Source organism: Cervus elaphus, chromosome 14 (genome assembly GCF_910594005.1).
Source record: "Cervus elaphus chromosome 14, mCerEla1.1, whole genome shotgun sequence".
In the NCBI taxonomy this organism is placed as follows: Eukaryota; Metazoa; Chordata; class Mammalia; order Artiodactyla; family Cervidae; genus Cervus; species Cervus elaphus.
Genome location: NC_057828.1, coordinates 65,340,212 through 65,366,763, shown reverse-complemented (window position 1 = coordinate 65,366,763; position 26,552 = coordinate 65,340,212). Strand labels below are relative to the sequence as shown.

General features: G+C 37.5%; 1 protein-coding gene across 2 annotated transcripts in view; it reads right to left on the bottom strand.

Moving 5' to 3' along the window:
* Nucleotides 1-26,552, bottom strand: part of DHX9 (DExH-box helicase 9) — a 43,610-nt gene that overhangs the window by 9,272 nt on the left and 7,786 nt on the right. Inside the window, exons 4-20 of one of the 2 annotated variants that reach the window (XM_043923136.1) lie at nt 23,246-23,357; nt 22,176-22,279; nt 20,481-20,629; nt 18,087-18,133; nt 16,305-16,441; nt 15,710-15,799; nt 15,452-15,613; nt 15,232-15,309; nt 14,518-14,709; nt 10,389-10,530; nt 9,868-9,950; nt 6,117-6,273; nt 3,967-4,067; nt 2,408-2,621; nt 2,133-2,227; nt 1,783-1,856; nt 467-619 (exon numbers count right to left, since the gene is read on the bottom strand). In XM_043923136.1, coding sequence (XP_043779071.1) covers nt 467-619; nt 1,783-1,856; nt 2,133-2,227; nt 2,408-2,621; nt 3,967-4,067; nt 6,117-6,273; nt 9,868-9,950; nt 10,389-10,530; nt 14,518-14,709; nt 15,232-15,309; nt 15,452-15,613; nt 15,710-15,799; nt 16,305-16,441; nt 18,087-18,133; nt 20,481-20,629; nt 22,176-22,279; nt 23,246-23,357 — 2,090 coding nt within the window. Of the gene's footprint in view, nt 1-466; nt 620-1,782; nt 1,857-2,132; nt 2,228-2,407; nt 2,622-3,966; nt 4,068-6,116; nt 6,274-9,867; nt 9,951-10,388; nt 10,531-14,517; nt 14,710-15,231; nt 15,310-15,451; nt 15,614-15,709; nt 15,800-16,304; nt 16,442-18,086; nt 18,134-18,944; nt 19,082-20,480; nt 20,630-22,175; nt 22,280-23,245; nt 23,358-26,552 lie in introns of those variants that run through there. The other variant, XM_043923137.1, reaches the window with a different exon arrangement.

The window sequence follows — 26,552 nt, the reverse complement described above, 5'->3', positions numbered from 1 at the left end:
CTTTGGTTTCCTTAGGTGAACAATGCCCTCTGTCTCTCACATACATGAGGCAGATCATATGACAGAGGTGATGTGCTGGGTGGTTGTGTGGTCTATAAACACAAAAGTGCTATTATCTTAACATTTTTTCAGAAAGCTAATCATTTCACAAATATCAGTACTCCCTATGTGGTGCCAGAATAATGCACATATTTCTTTTTTTTTGGGTGGGGAAAACATGTCATGCTTATTTTAAAAGGTTATCAATAAACAGTATACCAGTATCAAATATGCCACTGTTGATAATTCCTAATTTCGTTTCATTCTCACCATAATCTTATATCTCAGCTAAGTTTCCTGCAATGAACGTAACTGAAGCACTGTGTTCTGAATTCATTACGTTATGTCAGGGCAGAGGTGTGGGAAGGGCTGTGTGTGTTAAAAGGCTGAAAGGAAATCTTTCTCTTCCCTCAAGACTTGGTCTTACCTCTCAAAACGAGCTCGGCTACAGAGGTGAAAGCAGAATCCAGGGCGTACACGGCCAGCTCGTCCTTTCCGCTGCTCAAGGTTTGTTTTAGATGCCCACACTGTAGCATAATTGGTCATATTGTTGTGAGCAGTGAACAGCTTCACTTTTTGCCTAAATAGGAATGGGCGGTTAATTCTAAAACTCACAGTACTATCAATACATGGCTATTATATTTCCACTAAGTGGCAGGTGCTTTCCAGATAGTTAGGCCTACCTGCAAGGTCTGTCTGTGAGCAGCACCAAGAATTTGACTCGGTACTCCCTAAGCTGTCAACCTACTATGAGGGGATACAATACACACGGGCCACTTGCCAGCTGGATGATCTTGGCCAAGTTACTAATGTTTCTGTGATTCATTTTCCTCATCTGAAAACGTGTATAATACTAGCACCTACCTCATAGTGCTTTTATTTATAAACATTTTGTGAATTAATGAACATATAGCATTTAAACAGGATCTGGTGCATACAGGTAACTGAATGATAATTATCAAGCCAATTCTATTCCAAAGTTTAGTGTAACTGTTAGGCAACCTATGATCGAAAGACTATGTGCTAAACCGGAACATGTAGTACTTCTAATTAAATGACCTCACCAAGCATTGTCAGCAAGGTACTCTTGGAGCCGTGTAGCAAACTGAGAATTTGTCAATGTCACACACAGGCAGCTGTCACTAAATGACTGAGGTTGGCCTGACATGGGCACTGGCAAATCTTTTTCAACTTCCAGGACAGGCCTAGGGGCTATACAGAGAAGGCAAGGAGCACAGGCTGGCTAGACAGAACTAAGCTTTGACGTTTCTGTCCTCTCTGTGTTATTTACCTATAACACAGCGCCTCCCTGGCTGTTTCCTAGGCCATCTCATACAAATACGAAGTCTTAATTCTAAGTGAGTGTCCTACAAGTAGGACATTTGTCACAACCTAAAGATTGGATATCTTTACACACCAAACAGCTAACTATTGTACTGCAGTGGTCAATGGAAACACCCAATGGCATATGAGAAAAACACCAACAGATAAAAATAGTGAGAAGCAGCTAGAAGCCAATGTTAAGCTCTGTCACTTTCTACCATAACTGATATGATGATCAACACCAAGAATCACTCAGTAGCCTGTAACTCAGTACATACAGATACAGCACAGTAATTTTGATGGTAAGAGAATAGAGTTTTAAAAATCAAGTGTTCTGATTCTGTTCACTGACTTTAGACACTACATAAAACTTTCTAAAGCTGTCTTATATCCCAGGCAATGGGTTCCTTGTGAACTTACTTGCAGGAGTCAATGACATAAACAACATCATTTATGGTAATGCTCGTCTCAGCAATATTTGTGGACAAAATAATCTGTGAAGAAATGATATTTAAAAAATTACACTTAGGAAAATATTTTATCATGTACTCAAAAAGAATGATCTGCCTATGTAGTAAGTGACAACAGAATTACAGAAGTTTTTTGAAAAAATCACTCAATGACTGTATAACGGAAAAACCACTAAATTCATGAAGAAAAGACCTGTGTTCCTTCCTCAATTTAGATCATTTACAACATTTTTGGATAGCTCTTTGAAGGTCTGTCCCACTTAATATCTAAGGCACTTGCAACCCTGTAACTCCTGTTACCTTGGTTACTCCACTTGGTACTGGATCAAATACTTTGCGCTGTTCCTCTCGCGGAATCTGAGAATGCAGAGGTAGAATCTGATACCGGTGGCTTCCTGTAACAATATGGGAAAGTTCAGGTTTTAAAAAAGGAGCCTAGTTTAAAACTGCCTACATTATGTACTTTTTAATCAAAAATTGATACATTAAACTTTGTTTTCACATACTGGCTAGGAACATGCAAAATCATTCATTTTCCACTCTCAAGTAGTTGAAAATTCAAGAAAGACTCATACCAAAATGTGGATTCATTTCCAAATGCTTCTGCATAGTATAAATCAAATTCCAGCCAGGCAGAAAGACCAACACCGCTCCAGGAACATTAAGGGTCTCAATATACAGAAGCAGAGCTTCAATGAGTTCAAAAGGAGTTTCCTTTTCATTCAGTTGAGCCATGCTTATTCTTGTTTCTGCACCATATTCATCACCACAGATCAGGTTGCAATTTGCCTGCAAAAAATAGGGAAACATATTTTGGACTGTCTCAATCACCACAACTCACAACTAACTAGATGTGTTCTCAATGTTCAAATGACACCTAAATATCCTTATTATCTCTAGCTGTTCAGTTGTATTTAGCATGTAGAAGAAATTTAATTTTTAAAAACCATTGAATTTTTCTACTGACCAACATGTCCTATAACTAAAATTCAAAGCACAAACTCTTCATTTGACTGAAACTACTAACGGCTCCTTCTACCAAGTTTCTCTCTCTTGACTATAAACTTGGTTTTTCAAAAATATTTTCCTTACCGATTAATGAACTGCTTCTATGATCCTCTCTTTGTATCAATTACTGTATAATTACTTTATATATACACAATGCTTCTCTGTGTAATTTCCAAACTCATCTCACCCTAAATATTAAGTCCTTTAATTCTAAAATGAGTCCTGCAGACAGGATATTGGATCACCTTCATCTGAAATACTATGGTTGGTATTTTCCAAAAAGTGTGCCTGAGAAACAAAGATAACCCAAACCTTCAGTAACGAGAAACAAATGTGTTATGATTCCCACCCCCCCATAAATTTTCTAATTCATCAGATTTGAGAACATAAATCATAATATAATTCATTTATATCTTCAAATTATCTGATTAAAACTACCAATCCTCAAAAAAAAAAAAAAAATCTGAGGTTATGTTTATTATATTCTACATTGTTGGCTGCCTTGTAGTCTTCATTTTGCTCACATTTCCAGACTCAAGACGCATTTTAAAATATCACTGGTCCAACTCTTAAGCACTATGAGATAAGTGTCAACTTTTCTTTCCTGTTTCTTCTTAGGATATCCCTCATTACCCCCCACTTTAATACTCTCTCCATGTGCTAACATCATCACCATATAGTCTGTGTAACCAAGGACTACAACTGCTGCTTTAAACTTTACTGTACATATGGGTCTCCTGGAGATCTTAAAATGTGGATTTTGACCCAGTACATCTGGGATGAGGTACAAGATTGTACCTACCAGTTTTCCAGGTGCTATGACTCATGGAAAACAGAGCAGCAAAGTCATACAAAATAGTTACTAAATATCTTCCTCTTTCCTTTTTTTAAAAACCTTTATGCCAGAGATAAAACTCGTATGAAAAAAACTTTTCACTGAATGTGGAATTTTTTGGAGTAAAATACATCAGTGAATTAAAATACATCAGAGAATTCAATGATAGACATTATAGTCAATCTTTAGAGGTTTTTTTAATAATGCTAACTCGTTTCATCTTTTCACTGAAATCATTTTCTGTAATAAAAATTTTGCCCATAATGAAAATTCTTCCTTAAGTTCACTTACATCATCATCCTCACCACCATCATCATCCTTATCCTTCTTCTTCTTGTCCTTTGGTGGAGGAACAAAGTGGGTCATCTGAATACAATCTTCCAAAAAGTATTCTGCCAGGACAATGCAGTCGGGTAAGGAATAGCAACTTTCAGAATGAGCAGTCTTTAAAACTCATCCTCTAATTCACAATTCAAAAGTACTTTCATGCCCTTCAATCTGATTCTTCACAACTGCCAAGGAATTTCAGGCGCAATAACCTGTTTTCCCAACCAAATTCAGTGTTCCCATTTCTTAAACCTTGAAGGAGGGTGAGACATCTCCTATACATACGTGTTCCCACAAAGCCAGTCAGGGTATCCACTAACATTCACGGACTGTATACTGTGCTCTATGTTGTATACTCCCGTGGTGTGTTACATGTGGATAGAATTAATAATAAACCATAGTTCATCCTTATAAAATGGGTTCCTATCAGTTACTAAAGAAGGACCTTGGTGCAAAGGCTGGAACATCTACTAATCAATTATGCTCCTGAGGTTCTCTGAGGCATTCCAGAAGTGTTTCGCAAATGTCTCATACTCTCAACACTTCCCCACTACACCAAAAAGCCCCAGAGTACCATTCTCATCACATTATATCAAAGGTACATATCAACATGACTCATCACTGGTGTTATTAACCTGATCATGCTGCGGCAGTGTTTGCCAAGTTACTCGTTTCCCCATTTCCCTACATTACTCTTTGGAAGCAAGTCGTTAAGCAGAGCACACTGAAGATACAGAGTTAGAGAGTCACTTTTTAAGAGAGTATCTACATAATTTTTTCTGTAATTCTTCACACGAGGGTTGTGTCTTTATTACCCACATCTTTATTCAACCACTGCATAAATTAATCAGTTCAGTTCAGTGGCTCAGTCGTGCCCAAATCTTTGCGACCCCATGGATACCCATTTTTACACTTCAGGTTATAATCCAATACTATGTTTTTTATTTTTCTATTCTAACTATTCCATTTTTGGCCACTGAGAGCTTACACGTTGATTCCTATGTCCCTCTGACTCCTTCACTGTTTTTAAGCACTTCCTTATTTTCTGGTACTACAAGATGTTTCAGGCTCATCTTATGTATTCCCTGCCTCAGAATCAGTTTTCTTTAAGGACATCTGGTTCCTTTAATTGGAGAATGGTACTGGAAACAAGATCTGGGTATCATACTAGAATGTCGTTACTTCTAGGTATACTCGGCCGACAAAGCTAGGAAATATATGTATACCAATTCATGGATCCAGACTTGTCTGCATTTATTCACTTCTATTAAAACATGAGTTCTTACAGATGTCTACAGCTGTAATCTAACACCACAGGGTTTACTCAAGTCCTCCCTCACATGTACCTATATAGCCTCTCACTACAGCAGCTAACCTGGTTCTCACCATGTGCCATCCACTTACTTATTTTCTGAATCCCAGTATGCAGGCAAAGCCATTTGGGAATTATTAACCTGTACCATCACGAAATATGAGTGCACTGACTTTTATTTCAGAGCTACTCTTACATTTTCAATTTCAAAAGTTAGCATCTTGACACAGCTATTCATCATTCCATATGTGCACTGAAAACTTTTTAGCTTATTTTCATGTCCTCAAATTAGACTGTACCAGGTAATTTATTTTTAAAATCAAGCTACTAGATGACTATCATAGAATATGGTGATGATAAAAATCTTCCAAATAAAGAAGTTCTTAACAATCAGAAATGCATGAACTTGACAAAACATTCACCTTAACCTCATTTCAAAATCAGCCTGCTCTGGCTCTACTTGATTGATTCTCTAGTTAATTTGGCCCCAGCAGCTTAAACTTTTAACAGCATTTTCCATGAATATATATAGGCCATAGTAATTTACATTTGACTGTACAGAATCTTAAAAGTTTAGCTATAAGTAAAGGATACACAATTTACTGGATAAGTAAACTCAAGTTGTGATCATTCACTACTGTTTGATTAAAATCCCAAGAATGTTATGATGTATTTGATACCCTAATTTAGACTTCATTTTAAATATCCTTGAGATTATTACTCTAATCTCTAGGATTAAGGAAAACTATACACTACTGCACAAAAAATGTTCACCCTCCCACCCTACCCCCACAATATTTACCTTGAACTGGGAAAGTCCTCCCATAAACTTCAATGATTGGGCAATTGAAGAAATATTCACAGAACATGCTAGTATCAATAGTAGCAGACATGAGAACAATGCGAACTTCAGGATAAGCCTGAACCACATCACGCAGCACTACCAAAAGGAAGTCAGTCTATTAAAACAAACACAAACGGAGAAACAAATGAATTAAGAAGTCCTTGCTCTTGAGATATACCTAAAAAGACATCAGTGAAACTTGTTTTTTAGGTGGCTTGTGAGAAGAGGGATTACAGTGGGATACAGTAACAGCACTTTTAACAGTTGTAGCCTATTCGTTGTGGGAATTCGAAATGAGTGCTGTCACAGTAGGGGAAGGGAGAAGAAAAAAATTTAATGAGAGGAAATTTTCAATGAAATTTACATTTTCAGTTGCACAAACTAGAGAAAGGGGGAAAGTCACGATGAGCCTATAATCAGTTTCCCAATCACCTGTAAACCTAATTTTAAAAATGTTGAAAAGGTTGTACTTAGTCCATTTAAACAATTAATGATCAAGGCACTTATTTAATAATGTATATGAAAAGGAATAATAAAAGATTCAGAATGATGGATCTCTCTAGCTTGGGGAGGCAGAATGATGGACTTGAAGATGGTATTTCCTCTGATCTACATGTGTATCTAAATATATATACACAGACATATATATGCATGAATACACAGAATTTTTAAATTTACCTATTCTTAACTTTATGAGAAGGTACGATATTCTACGTCCCCTTTTGGGATTTCCTTTTTCACACACTATAGCACTGCTAAGATTCACCCACGTGTGTAACCAGTCTGACAAAACTATTTAAATATCACAATGTGTGTATATACCCATTAATTCACCAGAAGATTTCTGGGGATACCCTCTGCAGGTATCTATGCCGTCTTCAGGATCTTAATCTTCCAAACATTCACCACTCTGAACATTCTTGTGTGTACCTCCTGTGGTACATATCCAAGTTTCTATGAGTAAGTGTAGCTGTGGAACTGTACTCAGAGGGTGTGAAATGTTGAACTTAGGGAGATAATGCTCAAGTATTTTCCTAAGGCATTTCACCGGTTCATAAGCCACCAGGAGCAATGGATAAGAGATCCAGATGACATTTATATTCTTCAATACTTGGTATCATCACTTGTATTTTATTAATCAAATGGATATGAAGAAGTATCTTATGGTCTTAAGTCTGTACTTTCCTATTCACCAATGAGACACACCACCACATCATGTCTATTAGCCAAATATAACTCCTCTTTCAAATTTCTCTACTGAGCCATCTGTACTCTTCTTACTAACTTGCAGGTGTTTATATATTACTAATCCTTTGTTGGCTATATTGCAATCTTCAAGCTTGTGGTTTTCCTTAAAGTATCTTTTGAATGAATAATTGATCTTAATTTAGATGAGCACATCAGTCTTGTTTCATGGCTAATGCATCTCACGTTTTAAGAAATTCTTCTAGAAGGACTGGGACTATTGTTGCCCCATAGAGTTGTGGCTACTGAGGACATGACATGTGCCTGATCTAAACTAAGATGTGCTCTAAGAGCAAAATACAGATTTTTGAGGACCCAACATGAAAAAGAAAATGCAAAAAACCTTGATATATTTTTTATATTGATCACATGATGAAAATTTTAGATATACTAATTTTATATTTCTCTTCACCTTTTAAAAAAATACAAGGCTAGAGAATTAAAAATCACACATGTGGGCCACATTATATTTTTACTGGGTACTGCTGTTTAGATGTCTACTTACATATTCTGGTTTAGAGTTTTAAAATTGCTTTGGCACTTAGATCCTTATCTACCTGCAGTTGATCTTTTATATCTGGCTAAGAGGTAAGGATCGAAAACTATTCAAGCATCTCCTTATAGATGACCATTTGTTTCCAGCTCCATTTCTTGAATAGTCCATTCCCTTTCCCACTGATCTGACGTGACATCTATCACTCATTCTACTACACCAAAGCTCCACACAACACAATCTGTTTCTATACTCTGTATTACTCTGTCAGTCAAACGGTCATCCCATGTGCCACACTATCTCAATTACTAGAGCTTCAAATTAGGTCCCGACATCTGTAAAGCAAGAGCCTTCATTCTGCCCTTCTATAGGAGTCCTGGTTATTTTTGGCCATAAATCTGCCCTATTTACAATCATCCCATTAAAAAAAAAAAAAAAAAAACCTACCGGAAATATGATTAGAATTACATTTAAATGTGGATCAACTTCAGATGAACTGACATAAGTCCTTCTCGCCATGAATACAACCTGCTCTTTTCTAGAATTTTGTTATGAAGTTTTATTTTTCCTATAGAGGTTCCGCATGTCTTTTTTTTGGAGTCAGTCTTAGTTGTTGGACATTCTGATCAGTGCAGTGGTCTCTTTTTAGTTGTTTTCTAGCTGTTGGTAACATATACAATGCAACTGACTTTTGTATATTAACTTTTTATCCAGCCACACTGCTAAATGTTTCCAGTAATTGGTCTCGTAAGTTCTTTGGGGTTTTCCCTCTTAAAGTAACAAGTTTAGATTAGGTTCATTTGAAAGAGAACATAAGTTTCTGCCAAGTTGTTTTTCCATTTTTACCAAATGAACAATACATTAATATAGACCTGATAAGCTTTCAAGAAAAGCTAACCGAAACCACTTATTTTGGGGGAAATTAGTAACAATGATCCATAATATTTCTAGTATGATCTGGAATAATTTAAACTCTAAGAACATTTGCGTGTTACCTATTAGTAATAAAGATAATACTGAAACATTTAGTTTTGATTAATTAGAGCGTTTTCAAAGGATTTTGAATGACAAAAGCAGCAAATATGTCATCCAACCAAACAGCTAGATTTGTGATTTAAAAAGGTCATCCAGGCAAACTTTTTTTAATTTGCTGTAGCACAACCGATCAAAATTTTGTTAAAACTATATGATTAACAACAATGGTGATGGAAGGATTTGCTAAGAAGGAGGAGCGCTAACGAATGTTTTAAGTAACAGCAATTTGGAAATAGTTTGAATGTGACTTACTATCCATCCACTAACATCTTCGTTTAGATATGTAAAACAGTGTCATAGAAAAGAGTCACTGCTTTATGGGATCAATCTCTGAGTTATACTAACTGTATAAAAAGTTAATTCTATGCAAGTTTTGCTAAGAACCAAGAAGATCAGATGTGAAAAATCTAGTTTTTTTCTTAATTCTGGTATTATTACCATTAACATCAAAAAAGACTAAAACTACAAAATCCAAAAAACACTGTTAACTGTATTAAATTTTAAAATTCCCTAGTGGTCCAACAGTCCAATGGGTTCAATGCTGGTCAGAGAACTAAGATGCCACCAGCCACATGGCCAAAAGGAAAAAATAAGTACAATTTATCACAAATTTTCAATTCAAAGAAAAACTGATTATTAATATTCCATCAGATATTCAGTGATAAATCACTTCAGTTGCTGAATTATGCTACAGCTTAGTAATCACTGAAATTATACTTTACAATAAGAGGTCTTTACTTTTAGAACTCTGCTTTAACAACAAAAGGGTTTAATGACTTTGCTAAAATAGAATGGCCAACATCTTAGTGACTAAAGTACATAATTTTGTCAGAAGTTGTAAGGTATGGGAAAATGGAAATAAAGATATTCTACTTTCATCTCTCTTTGTTCAGAGTATTAGTATCAGTACCTTACTATAATTCTCAAGTTACTTACATTTATGTCTCTTTCATGTATCTCATCTACAATTACATGACTGATTCCTCGAATGCCTGCTTCTAATTTTCTCAGGAGCACACCTTGAAAAGAAAATCAGAGTAAACACTAGAGATGAGCTTCTATGTTAAAGTAGGGAGGTACAGAAAAGTGCAAAGAAATAAATTTCTAAACAATCATCCATGCTTCAACTACTATAACCCCAGCATTTCAGAAAAGAAACAATCACTGGCATAAATTATTTAAGAAGTGATTTGTACTCTGAAACACACTTGCCTAATGAAGAGTATGAAAAAGATGTTACTCTCATAACCTAAGTTGATTTCATTTGCTCTGTGTTACAACAACCAGAAGTGTATCATACTAAGAGGAAAACTGTCAAAAGTTCCGTTTAAACAAGAATTCCAAGACTGGGCTCTTGATTTATCATTTCTAGTCATTCTGTGCTGTTATCAAGTTTTCTTCACAAACACCACAATGTGCACCCCAAGTGAAAGGCAAAAATAAAACACGTCACTGACCTACAGTACAAAACATTATACTCGCATGAGGACGAGGAAGTATGGACTCAAATCGAACGCTATAGCCACAGCTTTTTCCAGGCTCTTCTCCTCTCTCATACGCAACTCGTTCTGCCACGGAAACTGCACTGATTCTCCTGGGCTGAGACAAACAAACAAACAAAGTGATTTAAATGCTACAAAATTAGTTACACTTATTAGGGTTATTAAATTACTGTAGTAAACCTGACCCACTGCCAGTTCAGTAATCAATAGAAAGAATAATAGTGATACATTTAGAAAGATCCAAAATTAAAAAAAAAAAATTTAATCCTATGGCAGACATGTTTAAAATGCTGTTTTTCACACTGTAAATAAAGGGATTCCAAGGTTTTCATAGAAATTTCTTCACCACTGGCCCTAACTCTTAATGGTATCAAGTGATCTTTCAATAGGGAAACCGATCACATGTGGTGGAGAGCTTGTTGTTTTAAGTGAAGGCACAGCTTTAAAGAACTATTTAACTGAGATGTACAAGTTATTATGAACATGAACAATCTCCTTTGCTGAATCTACCATTCACCCATTTATTAATTCATAAGGTAAGTAGTCATAACACATTAGTATCAGGTGCCACAGAAGGTGCTAGACAAACAAAAAGATTAAAAAACAAACAAAAACCACAAACCAGAATGAAATCACTCCTAGTTTTGATGAGCTTATGTAGCTGGGAAAACTGAATGTATATAACTATTTCCTGCAATGTAGGAATAAACAGGCTGAATCATAAGGATGATGCTATGGGTTAATGTTTTAAGTGTTGGGCCTTGACTTTTCTGAAAACTTCCAAAGATTTCCCTATCATCCAAGTATACAAAACAGCATTATACTTAGTAGATACTATGGCTAATATGATATCCTGTGAGTATAGCTACAAAGGTACATGTAGACTTAAGACTAAATGTTTCCAGGCTGCCTTGGAATCAGAGGACATAGGCTACCCCTCCACACCACTGGAAATTTTCAAGCAGAAGTTAGGTGACCATCTCCACCCTGAGAAGGAAGATGGAATAATTCTGTGAAACATTTTTCAACTCCATAAGTTTACTACTTTATGAAGGATATAACAATAAAGGAAAACTAGTGAATAACTGAAAGCTGCCTTGGAATCAGAAGACATAGGCTATCCCTCCACACCACTGGAAATTTTCAAGCAGAAGTTAGGTGACCATCTCCACCCTGAGAAGGAAGATGGAATAATTCTGTGAAACATTTTTCAACTCCATAAGTTTACTACTTTATGAAGGATGTAACAATAAAGGAAAACTAGTGAATAACTGAAAGCTGTTTTACATGCAAAGAAACAGAATAACCCTCGATCCACCATTCCACACTAGCTTCCTTGCTTTTATATTTGTTACAGGCTACTTATAGAAATCTGTGCAATTCTACAGATGAAGCCCACTGGAACTATCCAAGTTATTTGGGAGGGGGCACAAGTTAGTGAGCAAATCATACAAAGTTGAAGACCATAATGCAGAAACTATTCTGTTTAGAACAAACAGAAGCTATTTTTGTCTGGAACAACTTGGATTTGCTAAGTCAGACAGGAGGTGAAAAAAAATCACTTCCTACTCGAGCAGGAGTTAAGTTTTTTCCTACTCATGACATGCAAACAACTTCCGAGTGAAAATATAGGTGTTCAGCTTATTTCTTGGAGTCTGCATTTTTGCCCATCTTGCTGAATTGCTCTGAGTGTAAAAATGGAGAGTGGCAGGACAGGGAGGGCAGAAGAGAACTCAAAATGTTATGTACAACGGCATCCTCCTGAACAACACGTCTCTTGGAAGAGAAGTATTAAGAGGAACAGTACTTTACTGATAGGTGTAGTTGGGAGTTAGAACGTCTCTTGTGAGGCAAAGAAATCATAGCTAGTTTGGGGAGTGAGAAGGACAACCAAGGAACAGTTTGAGAAGAAAAAAGCTCAGGGTACTATCCCAGAAAAATGGACACCAATCCTCTTTTCAAGCTTTTGATATCATCAATTTTAAATGCATTCCTTTGGTCAACATTTTTAGATCCTCCCCAAACCCAACTCTTCTATAAAATATACAGGGCAATTTTAAGACACATATTCATTTCAAACACATTAAAAACATGGTTTGCACATGTCCACATAAATGAATATGCACAATTTTTTTTTGCCGGGGGTGGGGGGAGCGCAAGGTTCAAGGTTCAAGACACTCCCCTGAGTATCAATTATACTTTCCAGGTTAAGAATCCCTAAGACAAACCTAGTTAGCCTCAGAGGTGGTACCCGGCTACCTGCAATGCTCTCCTTCCAAATGCCAGAAGTACAGGGTTACAGCTGAGAGGAACTGCTTTACCTAAGAAGACTTGGAAGGGTAATTACCTCTTCCCTAACAGTGGGACAGACTTGCCGGCATTGCTTATAGCTGGTAAGGTAACAGAACGTAGCAGTCAAATCGGGGAATACTGAAGGCAGACTGGTTGTGAATACTAGTTTCAACCACTTCCTGTGTTAATCCTAGGCAATTTTTCAATCTCTTTGTGCCTCAAGTTACTGAAAGAAAAATACTAAATGATACAGTACTTACATCTTAAAGAGTCATAAACTTTAAATGAGCTCAAAGGTATCAATTGTTTAAAATAGAACCCAGCACATAATAAGCATTCTGCTAAAGTCAATCCTTTATCTGTTTTTCTATCTTGTCTACTCTTGTTCTGATTGGTTTTTATTGAACCTTAAGATGATAAGATAAAGAGAACCAAGGTTTGGATGTAAACTTAAGGACAAAGTACTCTCAGTTTTATCTTATTTTAGGCCCAAAGAAATGGGAATACCAGACCACCTGACTTGCCTCTTGAGAAATCTGTATGCAGGTTAGGAAGCAAGTTAGAACTAGACATAGAACAAGAGACTGATTCCAAATCAGGAAAAGTACATCAAGGCTGTATATTGTCACCCTACTTATTTAACTTATATGCAGAGTACATCATGAGAAACACTGGACTGGATGAAGCACAAGCTGGAATCAAGACTGCCGGGAGAAGTATCAATAACCTCAGATATGCAGATGACACCACCCTTATGGTAGAAAGCAAAGAAGAAATAAAGAGCCTCTTGATGAAAGTGAAAGAGGAGAATGAAAAAGTTGGCTTAAAACTCAACATTCAGAAAACTAAGGTCATGCCATCTGGTCCCATCACTTCATGGCAAATAGATGGGGAAACAATGTAAACAGTGACAGACTTCAGTTTTTTGGGCTCCAAAGTCACAGAAGATGGTGACTGCAGCCATGAAATTAAAAGACACTTGCTCATGGGAAAAAAATTATGACCAACCTAGACAGCATATTAAAAAGCAGAGACATTATTTTACCGACAAAGGTCTGTCTAGTCAAAGCTATGGTTTTTCCAGTGGTCATGTATGGATTTGAGAGTTGGGACTATAAAGAAGGCTGAGCGCCGAAGAATTGATGCTTTTGAACTGTGTTGGAAAAGACTCTTGAGTCCTTGGATTGCAAGGAGATTCAACCAGTCCATCCTAAAGGAGATCAGTCCTGAATATTCATTGGAAGGACCGATGCTGAAGCTGAAACTAATACTTTGGCCCCCTGATGCAAAGAACTGACTCATTTGAGAAGACCCTGATGCTGGGAAAGATCGAAGGAGGGAGAAGGGGGTGACAGAGGATGAGCTGGCTGGATGGCATCACCGACTCAATGGACACGAGTTTGAGTAAACTCCGGAAGTTGGTGATGGACAGGGAGGCCGGGCGTGCTGCAGTCCATGGGGTCGCAAAGAGTCGGAGACGACTGAGCGACTGAACTGAACTTCAATGAGGCCTGAAGACTCCCTCAAGCCCAGACACTGAGAATCTGCCATATGGTTCAGTTTACCTTATCAGTGAAAGATACTGGAGATTAACACAAAACTTAAATTCTTTTCATGCCTTTTTTCTGTTTTTAACTTAAAGGGGCCTAATGCTCTACCACTTTCAGACTTTTATGTCACTACAAAGGGAAGCTGATCAAAGAACTAGGAACGCTCCAGCTTCTAGATGCATCCACCTCTCAAACACTATTCACAACAGGCACATGCCTCATAAAACTGGCTTGTTACTTACCTGAGTTACTACAATGTTACACTCAGCTGCTCGGTCATTCTGGATACAGTCATCTAGAATAAACTGGGGAACCTGTGTGGTTTTACCACATCCAGTAGCACCTCGAATAATGACAACTGGATTCTGACTAATTGCTTCCAGGATTTCACTTTCAAATTTCTTCACAGGCAGTAACTCTCTCTCCTGTAAGACCTGTATTAGAAAAGTTACACTTCACATGTCAACCAATATACATATTAGAAGCAACTATTTTAATTCTAAAAAAAAGCTGCCATCTCTAGGAAAAGTTACTCCTTCCCACTGCCTGGATACTCAGAAAATACTTTTTCATAGAAGAATATATACACACACACACACACACACACACATCTAATTGAACAACCTCTCTCCATTAAATTTCTGAAAAAAATCTATCTTTTGGCCTTATCCACATCCTTATTTTCCTCATTTTTATCCTGGACATTACATATACACTCCCTTTCTTCTAACATTTTAAGTCCCTTTATTCAGAAAACACCAACACACACACACATGAAAAGTTATTACACTCTCATCTCTTCATTTACATTAAGAATCACAGGCCCTTAACTCACTACTACTACCCTCAGAGGTAACTAGGATTAGCAGTTAAATTAGTATCTTTGATTTTCCTTCCTAGAAAGGGGTAAAATATGTTATTCACTGTTTTGAAGCTCTTAAATACTTCAGACTTACTGCTTGCAAATCACGATCCTGTTCCAGCTGATACATTAATTCATTCTTGAGGTCCATGCTAATTTGTTCGGGAGTAGCCTGTAAAATGGGAAAGCAACAGTCACACAAAAGCATGATTCAGCTTGAAGCTGAATTCATTTCTTTAAAACTAGACATCCTAATGAAGTATGTTCAAAAGTAAAACACAGAAGTCTGATCTCAACAACAGTGTTGCACTCACATAAGCCAGAGGCCCCTCATCAATGTTACTGCTAGTCCAAGGATTCCAGTTGGATTGTGGCGGTGACCAAGGAACCACACCCACTGGGTTTTGCCGCTGAGATGGCTCAAACTGAGCCAGTTTGCCAAGGTTGAGTGCAACAGGCACAGAGGGATCTTCAGGCTATTAAAAAAAACAAAGAAAACCAAAAATACCAGTTGCTTGTCTGACTAAAGAAGGTCAATACAAAAGTGAAGAACTAAGTAGCTGTATGCTTACTAGGGGCACGATCTCAAGATTTAACTCTTGAACAATGTTCTGCAGCTGATGCTCCAAATCTTGAGAAAGGTTCACTTTGTAAGGCTCCACCTATAGAAAAGGGAGAGTCATCAGAATCGTGTAACATACATATGAACACTACTCAAATCTACTACGGGAGGGTTAAGAGTATGGAGTTGATACTAGGCCTACAATAGACCTAAAGTCAACAAGAAGTCAGTTCCTTTATGAAAGAATTACTTTAACGATGGCCATTTCCATTTCTTGAGGTAAGAGTCCTAGAATGATCAAACACCTTTAGCCAAATATTAAACAGAAGAGCTAAACTGAATCTCACGGGCTTCCCTGGTGGCTCAGCGGTAAAGAATCTGCCTGCCAATGCAGGAGACCAGGGTTTGATCTCTGGGTTGGGAAGATCCCCTAGAGAAGGAAACGGCAACCCACTCCAGTATTCTTTCCTGGGAAATCCTATGGACAGATGAGCCTGACGGGCTAGTCCACGGGGTCACAAAGAGTGGGACAAGACTTAGTGACTGAACAACAACAAAACTGAATCTCGTATTATCTCTCTGGGCTACTAAGTCTAAAGACTCACTGTTTCTCCTTCTTTCTTCTTTGTAAGTCCAGAGTAAGGTTCAATCACGCCAAGGTGGTAGAGCTGTCTGACAAGTGACAGCGCACAGGACTGTGCTGCCAGCTTTTTATTTGATCCATGTTCACGTGCAAAAATCCCTATAATTTAAGTTCAAAATTACCACAGATAAAAGGATAAATTGTCTAAGTAAAGAAATATCTCATCATAAGCAACTAGGAGGTTAGGTACAAAAGCTGACCTAAAATACAGAGTATGAGTTCTAAGCTCCTTTTCATTCTAACTGCTAACTCAAACCAATATCATTAACAGCTTATCAACAAAATAACTGACCATCCTGGTTATAGGCACACACTAAGACACATACCACATACAAATCTTTACATTAAAAAGCAAATAAAACTATTTCAACGAAGCTGTCATTATCAACATCATATAGCATTAAAACGGAAGAGTTTAACTTCTGAAAAATAAAGGATCAAGAGCAAATCAAAGGAATGAAAATGGGTCCAAAGTGCCTAGACCAGGAGTCAAGCAATCTTCTTCTATTAAGGGTCAAAAAATATTTCAGGCTTTAAGGCCACATAGTCTCTGTCACAGTTACTCAATTCTCTCTCTCAAGAGTGAAACCATTCACTAGGAACACTTCAACTAGAGTTTGACTATGGGCCCAGGAACAGACAGGTTCTCATGTAAAGAGTTCATAAATATAAGACAGAAATAATAATGTGTCATATATGTGACCCACCAAGCTTAAAATATTTATCTGGAAGAAGTTTGCTATTCCCTAATGGGGAAGGAAATAGCAACCCACTGCACTGTTCTTGCCTGGAGAAACTCAGGGACGGGGGAGCCTGGTGGGCTGCCATCTATGGGGTCGCAGAGTCGGACACGACTGAAGCGACTTAGCAGCAATGTAAACAAATGACTGTCGCTATGTTCCAAAAAGCTTAAAACTCCTATCCACTCAGTAATTTATTCTTAAAAGTCTAGGATTAAAAAAATTAAACATCATCTCCTAGGGCTTCTTTCAAAGACTTGATTTTATCGTAAGTCTTTGATACACTGAAGTCATGAGGGGTAGCTGTGTAATTCTCAAGCTGGAAAGAATCTTTACCCACTTTCCTCAACTTGTAGTGAGGTAAACTGAGTCCCAGCAACATAGGTTATGATTTAGTTGAAATCATAAAACTTGTTAGTGAGAAAATCAGAAAAAAAAAAAAAAAAAAAGAAAATCAGGTACACAGAGCTATTCTTTACTTTCAAGCATGACATACTGCCTGCTTTTATACTTACTAAGAATAAAGAATTCATGTATATGCTTGTCTTTTTACTTCCTTTATGAATAACTCCAGTCTGTTCCTTAAATGCCTAAAGGGTAACTTTCTCACCTTTCTTTCTTGACTCTATGACTCTTAAATGTTCACATTCACCTTTAGACCTCCAATCCTATCATCTGACTAACTCCTTTCTAAATGTCACTGAGTAAGTTTTACCTGAAGGAGCTTTATCTTTTCTGTATCAATGGAAAGATTAATTCTTTGACACTGGCAGATTCGTCAACAGCCTACGACCTCTTACCCTTTGAAATACAATACTAGCACAATCTCTTTTCACACGTAAAATTGGGAAACTGGGCCTGCTAATCACTAATATTCTAAAACACCCTAAATGGTACTTTATAGCATGGACTCTGTCAAATTAATAATATATGTGGCTCAAGACTATAATGAATACTACTACGCTATACAAGACTCAGAATATTAGGAAAGCAACAACACTTACTTCTGCCTATCTGCTTGATATAAATGGTCATTTCTGCAATAAAGCTCCTGTAACAACATATACAAACAAGGTTAGAAATTTCACCATTAGAAATTATTAAATCCAGGATTCTTAAATCAGGCTTTCCAACTGCTTAGGCAAATCAAAGCAAAAAACCACTGTAAACATTTCTGTTCACTCCTAGAACAAATGAAGTATATAAACGGCAAATAATGTACAACACGGCATGAGACAGCTGTAATCAAAGTTGATGAGCCAACTGTTCATGGAAAGAAAATGTTAGGAGTTTTGATTCCATATTTACTTACTTTAAACTGTATTTCAAAGGCTGCCGTCTGAATAGCTAGAAAACATTTAGTGAAAAGGAATTTTCCACTTAGCTTGAGGCCAAGAAATAAAATAGGTCCAACACTCTCCTTAAACTATAGTTGTGGTTAAGATCCTTTGCATGGGCCACCCACTAATGATTTCAATCTGTTATGATCAGCTAAAAATAGGCTCGTATGCACACATACACATGGGCATACGAACACTGAGCCCATGTCAGTGGCTGGAGACAGAGGTCTGGTATCTGCCTGCAGTTGGAAGTAGCCCTTAATAACAAAAAAAATTAGGTTATTTAAGTCAAGTCTTGGAGAACAAAATATTTTTGAAAACTATAGCTAAAACAGCTAGCAGACACTAGGGAATAAATTTGGGTTTTAAAAAGGGGAAAATTGCCCTTTGAAAACTATGCTTTCTGATCCTTCCATTGCTCAGGTATATTCTAACCTTGGCTTTGTGCTGTGAATAAAAAGGTCAGGTGAGACTTAAAAAAAAAAAAATGTTAAGATTCCTTCCTATACCTCGTGAACTGACCTTCAGGCACAGCGGCTTCAGGGGTCAAAGGCCACTGGCTTTCAGGGAAACAACATCCACCCTTTCATTAATGACACCGATGCCAGTATGTTTCTCAGCCAGGCTTAAAGTCAGCACTCAATCTCATTCTCCTCCACCTAGGGGGGAACAGCAACACCAGAAATCAGTTTACAATAGTTTCCCATGTGATTGCTTAGTTCAGCCTAAGCAGCAGCACATGTGTGTATGAACACAGACCTCTAGTGTTGCTGTCTGTTATGCCTCTAAAGGACATACAAAGAGCAATGCTGTCCAAGCTCCCCCAACTGCCTCTGCCTTCCTTGTCACAGCCTGAATTCTTTAACTCTTTGTATCAGAAGTCAATTAAGATATTAAAAAAAAATTTACAGTAAGTTTCAGGCATACTTAAATTATTTAACTGCCCTTAAAGTTATCAAGTGCTACCAAGCCCAATCAGTGTAGAAAAACAAAATTTAAAAAATCATCAACAAACGAATCTTTCTTTTATAATCTGATGGTTTAATAAAGTCAGATGTCAAAATTAAGTATTTGAGAATTCAGGATTGAATAAAACATTGGGAAGCAGGGGGAACAATGCTCTGAACATCATTTTGATCAATATCAAAGTTTTATTTCAGTAATAATTATTTTAGGGTTGCTAGATGCAACACTTATTTTTAAGGAAAACAGTTTTGATGCATTTTGACTTAGTTCATGTAAGGACAGCAAATTAAATCATCCAGATTTTCATTAAAACATCCCCTCCCTTTCAATAAAATATTAGTGCCCCCAGAAGAGTCTTATCCATATGAGCCTTCCTGGGAGTAATAATTACTACACCCTGGAATGCTCTCAGGAAGAACAGCAAGCAGGCTGAGAAACATACTGTCACTGTGAGAACCTCCTCCTCCCTGTATGTTCAGTTTTATGAAATTTAACAGAACAAACGTGTGCTAATTTAACTCACATACAAAGACGGAGGCTCTCCTTCAGCTTCGCAACAGGCCCTTAAAACTTCACTGATAGAACTCGAACACAGCCAACTTTCAAAGCCGATGGGAAATTTGGTTCTAGATCCAACACCATCTCTCTCTGAAGACTCTAAACTTTTAAGTGTCTAACTTGACACGTTAAAGAAATAAATATTATAACTACTTCTAATACCGCAGAGAACAATAAACCCACTATCTCTGGCTGACTTTTAAGTCGAACATGGACAAACCACTACTTGAGGCTACAATTTTTTGCCTCTCAGATTCATACGAGAACCAGAAGTCTAGCAACACAAACAGCAGATTTTTTGCAGATTTTATTCTCATACAGAATACTTTTGTGATTTTATTCTTAAAATCACACTCCTAAGTGAAAACCATAGCAAACTACACATTACACATCAGTGACAATTTTTCTTGGTCAATGTAACTTATCTTTTCACCATCTGCTACTCATCCACAAACTGAACCAGATGCCACATACAAGAACAATAACTACAAAACCCTAACTTACTATAGAAGGAAAAGAGTGAACCAAGCAAACCTGTTGTGATCAGGACCCACTTGGGTGTACTTATATTCTCCTTGAATCTTTTCTTTTTGGAAATATTGGTTCAGACGAGCCTTAGCATTTTCCAAGGTCCAGTTTCCATGAAGTCCAGCATTTAAATCCACTTCTTCAGATTCAAGGGTCTGTTGAATCAATGATAATTAAATTTGGCTTCGTGATTCTGTAACAATTTCTTTGTACCATGCTTTGAAGTGCAAAAGTTGTCTTTTTAACAGCTTCTGATCCTAGTCAAAACTGAGCCAGAACTAGTTTTTACTCCATGTGACGGTCCTATCGTACAAACAAGCTATTGGTTAATGTACTATACATTTAAACTGTTCCTAAGAAACCTTTGACCAATTTTTTCAGGCTGGTTTTAAAACTTCAAATATCAGTAACCTCAGATATGCAGATGACACCATCCTTATGGCAAAGAATGAAGAGGAACTAAAAAGCCTCTTGATGAAAGTGAAAGAGGAAAGTGAAAAAGTTGGCTTAAAGCTTAACATTCAGAAAACTAAGATCATGGCATCTGGTCCCATCATTTCATGGGAAATAGATGGGGAGACAGTGGAAACAGTGTCAGACTTTATTCTTTTGGGCTCCAAAATTACTGCGGATGGTGACTGCAGCCATAAAATTAAAAAGACTCCTTGGGAGGAAAGCTATGACCAACCTAGATAGCATATTAAAAAGCAGAGACATTACTTTGCCAACAAAGGTCCATCTAGTCAAGGCTATGGTTTTTCCAGTGGTCATGTATGGATGTGAAAGTTGGACTGTGAAGAAAGCTGAGCGCCAAAGAATTTATACTTTTGAACTGTGGTGTTGGAGAAGACTCTTGAGAGTCCCTTGGACTGCAAGGAGATCCAACCGGTCCATCCTGAAGGAGATCAGTCCTGGGTGTTCATTGGAAGGACTGATGCTGAAGCCGAAACTCTAGTACTTTGGCCACCTCACGCGAAGAGTTGACTCATTGGAAAAGACCCTGATGCTTGGAGGGATTGGGGGCAGGAGGAGAAGGGGACGACAGAGGATGAGATGGCTGGATGGCATCACCGACTCGATGGGCCTGAGTCTGAGTAAACTCCGGGAGTTGGTGATGGACGGGGAGGCCTGGAGTGCTGTGATTCATGGGGTCACAAAGAGTTGGACACGACTGAGCAACTGAACTGAACTGAAAACTTTAAATGAACAAAGTGAAAAGATTTTCACTGGTGGTCCAGTGGTTAAGACTCCACACCACAAGAGGCATGAGTTTGATCCTTGGTTAGGGAATTAAGATTCTGCATGCTGCACACACAGCCAAAAAAATAAGGTATCTATCTATCTATCCGGCCAAAAAAATAAAGTATCGATCTATCAAGTTAGAAAAGTAAGCTGCCTTATCAAAGCACTTTTACTGCAAGTGCTCAAGAAATGAGGTTTATTGAGGCAACTAAATTTCCTACAAAGCAGATGAAGAGACATTTTATTAATACCAGGGAAAAACAAGTTTTATTTCATAGGCAATTCTACTGAACAGAATTAACAGGAAGCTTAGGTTGTCGGTGTTTTGCGTGAACTACCAGTCTCAAATAATTAATTAAAACAATCATTAAATTATAAAGTTGCAAATATTTTAAACCGTGCCATGAACCAAGTCCTAAATCACATTCTAGCAGATGTGACACAGGTTTACAGCCTTACCGCTTGGACTTCCTGTTCTTCTTTTCTTGAGTAATAATCCTTCAAGTTGGCACCTCGATCCCAGGTGGGCACATAGCCAGAGCCCCCACCTCCAGAATTATTTTCTATTATGGAAAGAAAATGATGTTCTTTTAATGAATCAAATTGTACAAATAACCTGAATAATTTTAAAAACTACTCCTAATTTAGACTTCAGAGCTCTATTATTAGAAACGGACCTGAAATTTCTCACTTACTTACAAAGTGTTACCTCACTGAATACAGGTCTAAATTACTAACTGCAAAGATGGTATGCAGTGGGGTGCTGCTAGTAATGATCATAAGTGACTGATAAAAAAAAAAAAAGTGACTGATAACCTGGCATACATTATCATGTAGCTGTTTTAAGTTGTTACATATGTAATAACTGATTAAATGGTAACTGTTTCTTCGCTAGATATGACCCTGTAAGAAAGCTACATGCTAGTGCTAGAGATGGAAATAAGAAGTTAAGGTGTTAAAAAGTGATGAATTTTAATGAGAAACCAGAGTAAAAATTGTAGTTAATATTGCCTAAAACTGTTTATTGATACTTTTAAAAAGTTTACTCAAATAATCTTGTAAGTAAACATTGTTATCCTTGTTTCATAAACACTGGATCTGAGACATAGGTAATTTGACAAATATTCCAGGTAATTGACCCTACAGTTGACACACTAATGGAAGTTTTGATATATACAGAATTCAGCAGTGACTGGGACCCTTATGACAAACAAACAAGCCTACAATATTTGGCAGGAATCAAGTTAAAAACAAGAAAGGGCAGTAAATAAAACCCCCTTAACCAAATATTCTAGCCTGTGCAAAATCTACCCAGAGATCAAAATCTAATGACAGAAAGGAATTGAGCTGTACCACTTTATAAGAGATTAAATAACCCGGTGGCAGCTGCAAACTTATGAAGATCTTGGGTTCTCTCCACATTAGGAGTTCAGAATAGTTATTTCTATCTGTCCAAGTGAGAAAAAGATGATGACTGTGCAAGACTGTGTATCTTATTCTCAGTCATGTGCACACATTCAAGTCCTTACCTGCCTGGAGAGCCAGATGTGGAGGAAGAGGTCCTCCCAGGGTTGCTGGTAAACCTCCGTCATCTGCTGTGGTATCAGATGAATCAGTAGCTGAGGGTGGAGGGGGTGCTACCTGCAAGAGGAAAAGTCAAGGGAAGGTCAGTAAATTTGCCTTCAGAGACCTTCTTTAAAACTTGGAAGAGGCCCCCTCTTTTCCTCATAATATTAATATTGTTGCTTTCAGTATTATAAAACTATTATGTTCTCATTTCAGGCAGAAAAGGTAAGGGTAGTAAAAATATCCGCAATTTTCTCTCTGGAGATTACATAATTATGTAGATGAATATAATTTTCACACAAAAACTGGGATCACTTTATGCTATATAGATCATTTACCTTTTTGCATAACCCAATAAAGCTATGAGCCATGCTGTGCAAGGCCATCCAAGATGCACAGGTCATAGTGAAGAGTTCTGACAAAATGTGGTCCACCGGAGGAAATGGCAACCCACTCCAGTATTCTTGTCTGGAGAATCCCATAAACAGTATGAAAAGGCAGAAAGATATGACCCTGAAGGATGAGCCCCCCAGGATGGAAGGTGTCCAATATACTACTGGGGAAGAGTGGAGGGCAATTACTAACAGCTCCAGTAAGAATGAACCAGCTGGGCCAAAGTGGGAATGATGCTTTGATCACAGGATGTCTAGCAATATCCCTGGACTACCAACGAGATGCCAGTAGCAACCCTCCCCCTGTTCTTAGTCAAAAATGCAATGGGGGCTGGGGGGACATGCCAAAACTGCCCCTGTTGAGAATCACTGGAAATGACTGAAATGCAAAATAATTCAACTCTTATCCTACAAAGAAAGAAAATGTTAGGCGAACGTGATAACCACTACACTACGGAAACCTGCCTAGATAAAGAAAATGTAACAGCCTGCAAAAGCACATATGCAATATCCTTTGATCCAGCAATTCAATTTCAACGAATCTCTGCCCAAGACAGATTAGCAGAAATACAAAAATTTATATGCATACACATGCATAATACATAGACTATTCATTTTAGCATTCTAAGTAACAGTAAAAAGCACAAAAATCCGTCAGTAGAGGTTAGCTGAATAAACTATGGTACTATTGAAGTGAAAAGCAGGTAAGTAAAGAAAAAGAAAAGTGTACACAAGATACTGTTAGTAAAATAAAGAGCTGGGGTAAGGAATATTAATATACATCATTTTTTGGCTTACAGTTAGAAAAAAGAAGGCTGACTAATAACTAAAAAACAAAAACCCAACAGGAAAACAGATGGAGGAGGCAGGGACAGAAGTCAGACTTTTCTAAATACACTTGTTTCATTAATTTAACAAAATTATGCAACTATTTAATGTAATTGTCCAGTTTTACAAAGATGATCCCTAAAAGTTAAAGCAAAATGAAAACAAACCAGAGGATAGAGATGACAGTATGATCACAAAGAGGAATTATTTAACGTGAAAGTGCAGTCATTTGTAAGTCTGCAGTAGGATATGGGGGCTTCTTCCCAGGTGGCTCAGCAGTATAGAATCCGCCTGCCAGGCAGGAGATGTGGTCTGATCCCTGAGTTGTTAAGATCCCCTGGAGAAGGAAATAGCAACCCACTCCAGAATGCTTGCCTGGGAAATCCCATGGACAGAAGAGTCTGATGGGCTACAGTCCATGGGGTTGCAAAGAGTCAGATATGACTTAGTGACTAAACACCACCAAGTAGGATATACCCTAAATATGAAAAGAACTGCAAAAACTTAAATTTTTCAGTAATTGCATTATTGATAATAGTACTGGAATTTACAGCATGAGACTGTTGTACATGTATTGGTGAATAAAGCAAGAGAGTAATTATGTTAGGGCACTGCAAGGAAACACAGTTTTGGTTTGAGGGGATAATAGACAGACAGATGCACACAAAGGGTGAACAAAAAGCTCTGCCATTCTGAATTTAAACTGGAAGCATTAGGTTGAACTCAAAATATACCTTGTCTTGGAAAAAATTTTCCCAAGCTTTGTATACTGGAAAGGCTAAAACAATGACCAATTTAGTAGTAATAACTCTTGGCACTCAATTTGTGGTCTCTAAACACCATCCCCCAGTAAATAGAACCAGGGATCTTAACAAATGGCTGATTCCACATCTGTAATAGTAAAATTCAAGTTGAGTCAAACATATGATACACCACAAAGCAAGAAAGTGATCAGAGTAAGGGTAAGGTTAAACACACTGAAAAATCAATCTGAAGAAGATCCTACTAGCTAACTTACACAGCAACAAAAAGATTAATGAATGTATTAACATGTTACATATTTGAATCAATGAGTTCATAACAATTCTGGGAATAATACCTAATTGAGGAGAAGGCAATGGCACCCCACTCCAGTACTCTTGCCTGGAAAATCCCATGGATGGAGGAGCCTGGTAGGCTGCGGTCCATGGGGTCACTAAGAGTCGGACACGACTGAGCAACTTCACTTTCACACATTGGAGAAGGAAATGGCAACCCACTCCAGTGTTCTTGCCTGGAGAATCCCAGGGACGGGGGAGCCTGGTGGGCTGCTGTCTAGGGGATCACAGAGTCGGACATGACTGAAGTGACTTAGCAAGCAGCAGAAGATACTAGGGACAAACTTAACTGTTAAAGGGAAAGAATCAAACATTTATCTTAACATTTTATGCATAAATTATACCTCAGAATAACTAAATTATTGATAAAGAGAGGTTCTGTTTTTTTTTTAAGGCGGTTTCTTGTTATAAAAGTATTTGAACTAAAAAAATCAAAGAAATTTACTGAAGAATTAAATCCACAGTGATATCAATGGCTGCTAACGCCCCATCACGCGCCTCCTCCTGATGGGAGAATAGACTTCATCTTTCCTGTGCCTGCCCCTCTACTCCAATCAAACTGGAATCTGATCAAGTCTCTAACCACCAATTACAGGAAACAGAGGAACACAGAAATCCTTTATGATACCTGGGGGCTGTATCTGCAAGATCTGAAGTGTGAGAAACTAAAAAATAAACAAGATGCTTTCTTTAACAAATTCCAAAGAAAAATTGAGAGAAAGGGGGAGGGAGAGAGGATCTACTGATGGGAACACCAGACATCAATCAACTGTAGCACACAGACAACATTCGGAACATAATTTAAATAAACTACTAAAAATGGACTCATGGAACAATCAGGAAAATCTGAGTACTGACTGGGTGTTTGGGGATGTTAAGAAACAATTTTTTTTAGGTTTGATAATGGAATTGCTATGTTTTTTAAAAGGATTACCTTTTAGAAATACAAACTG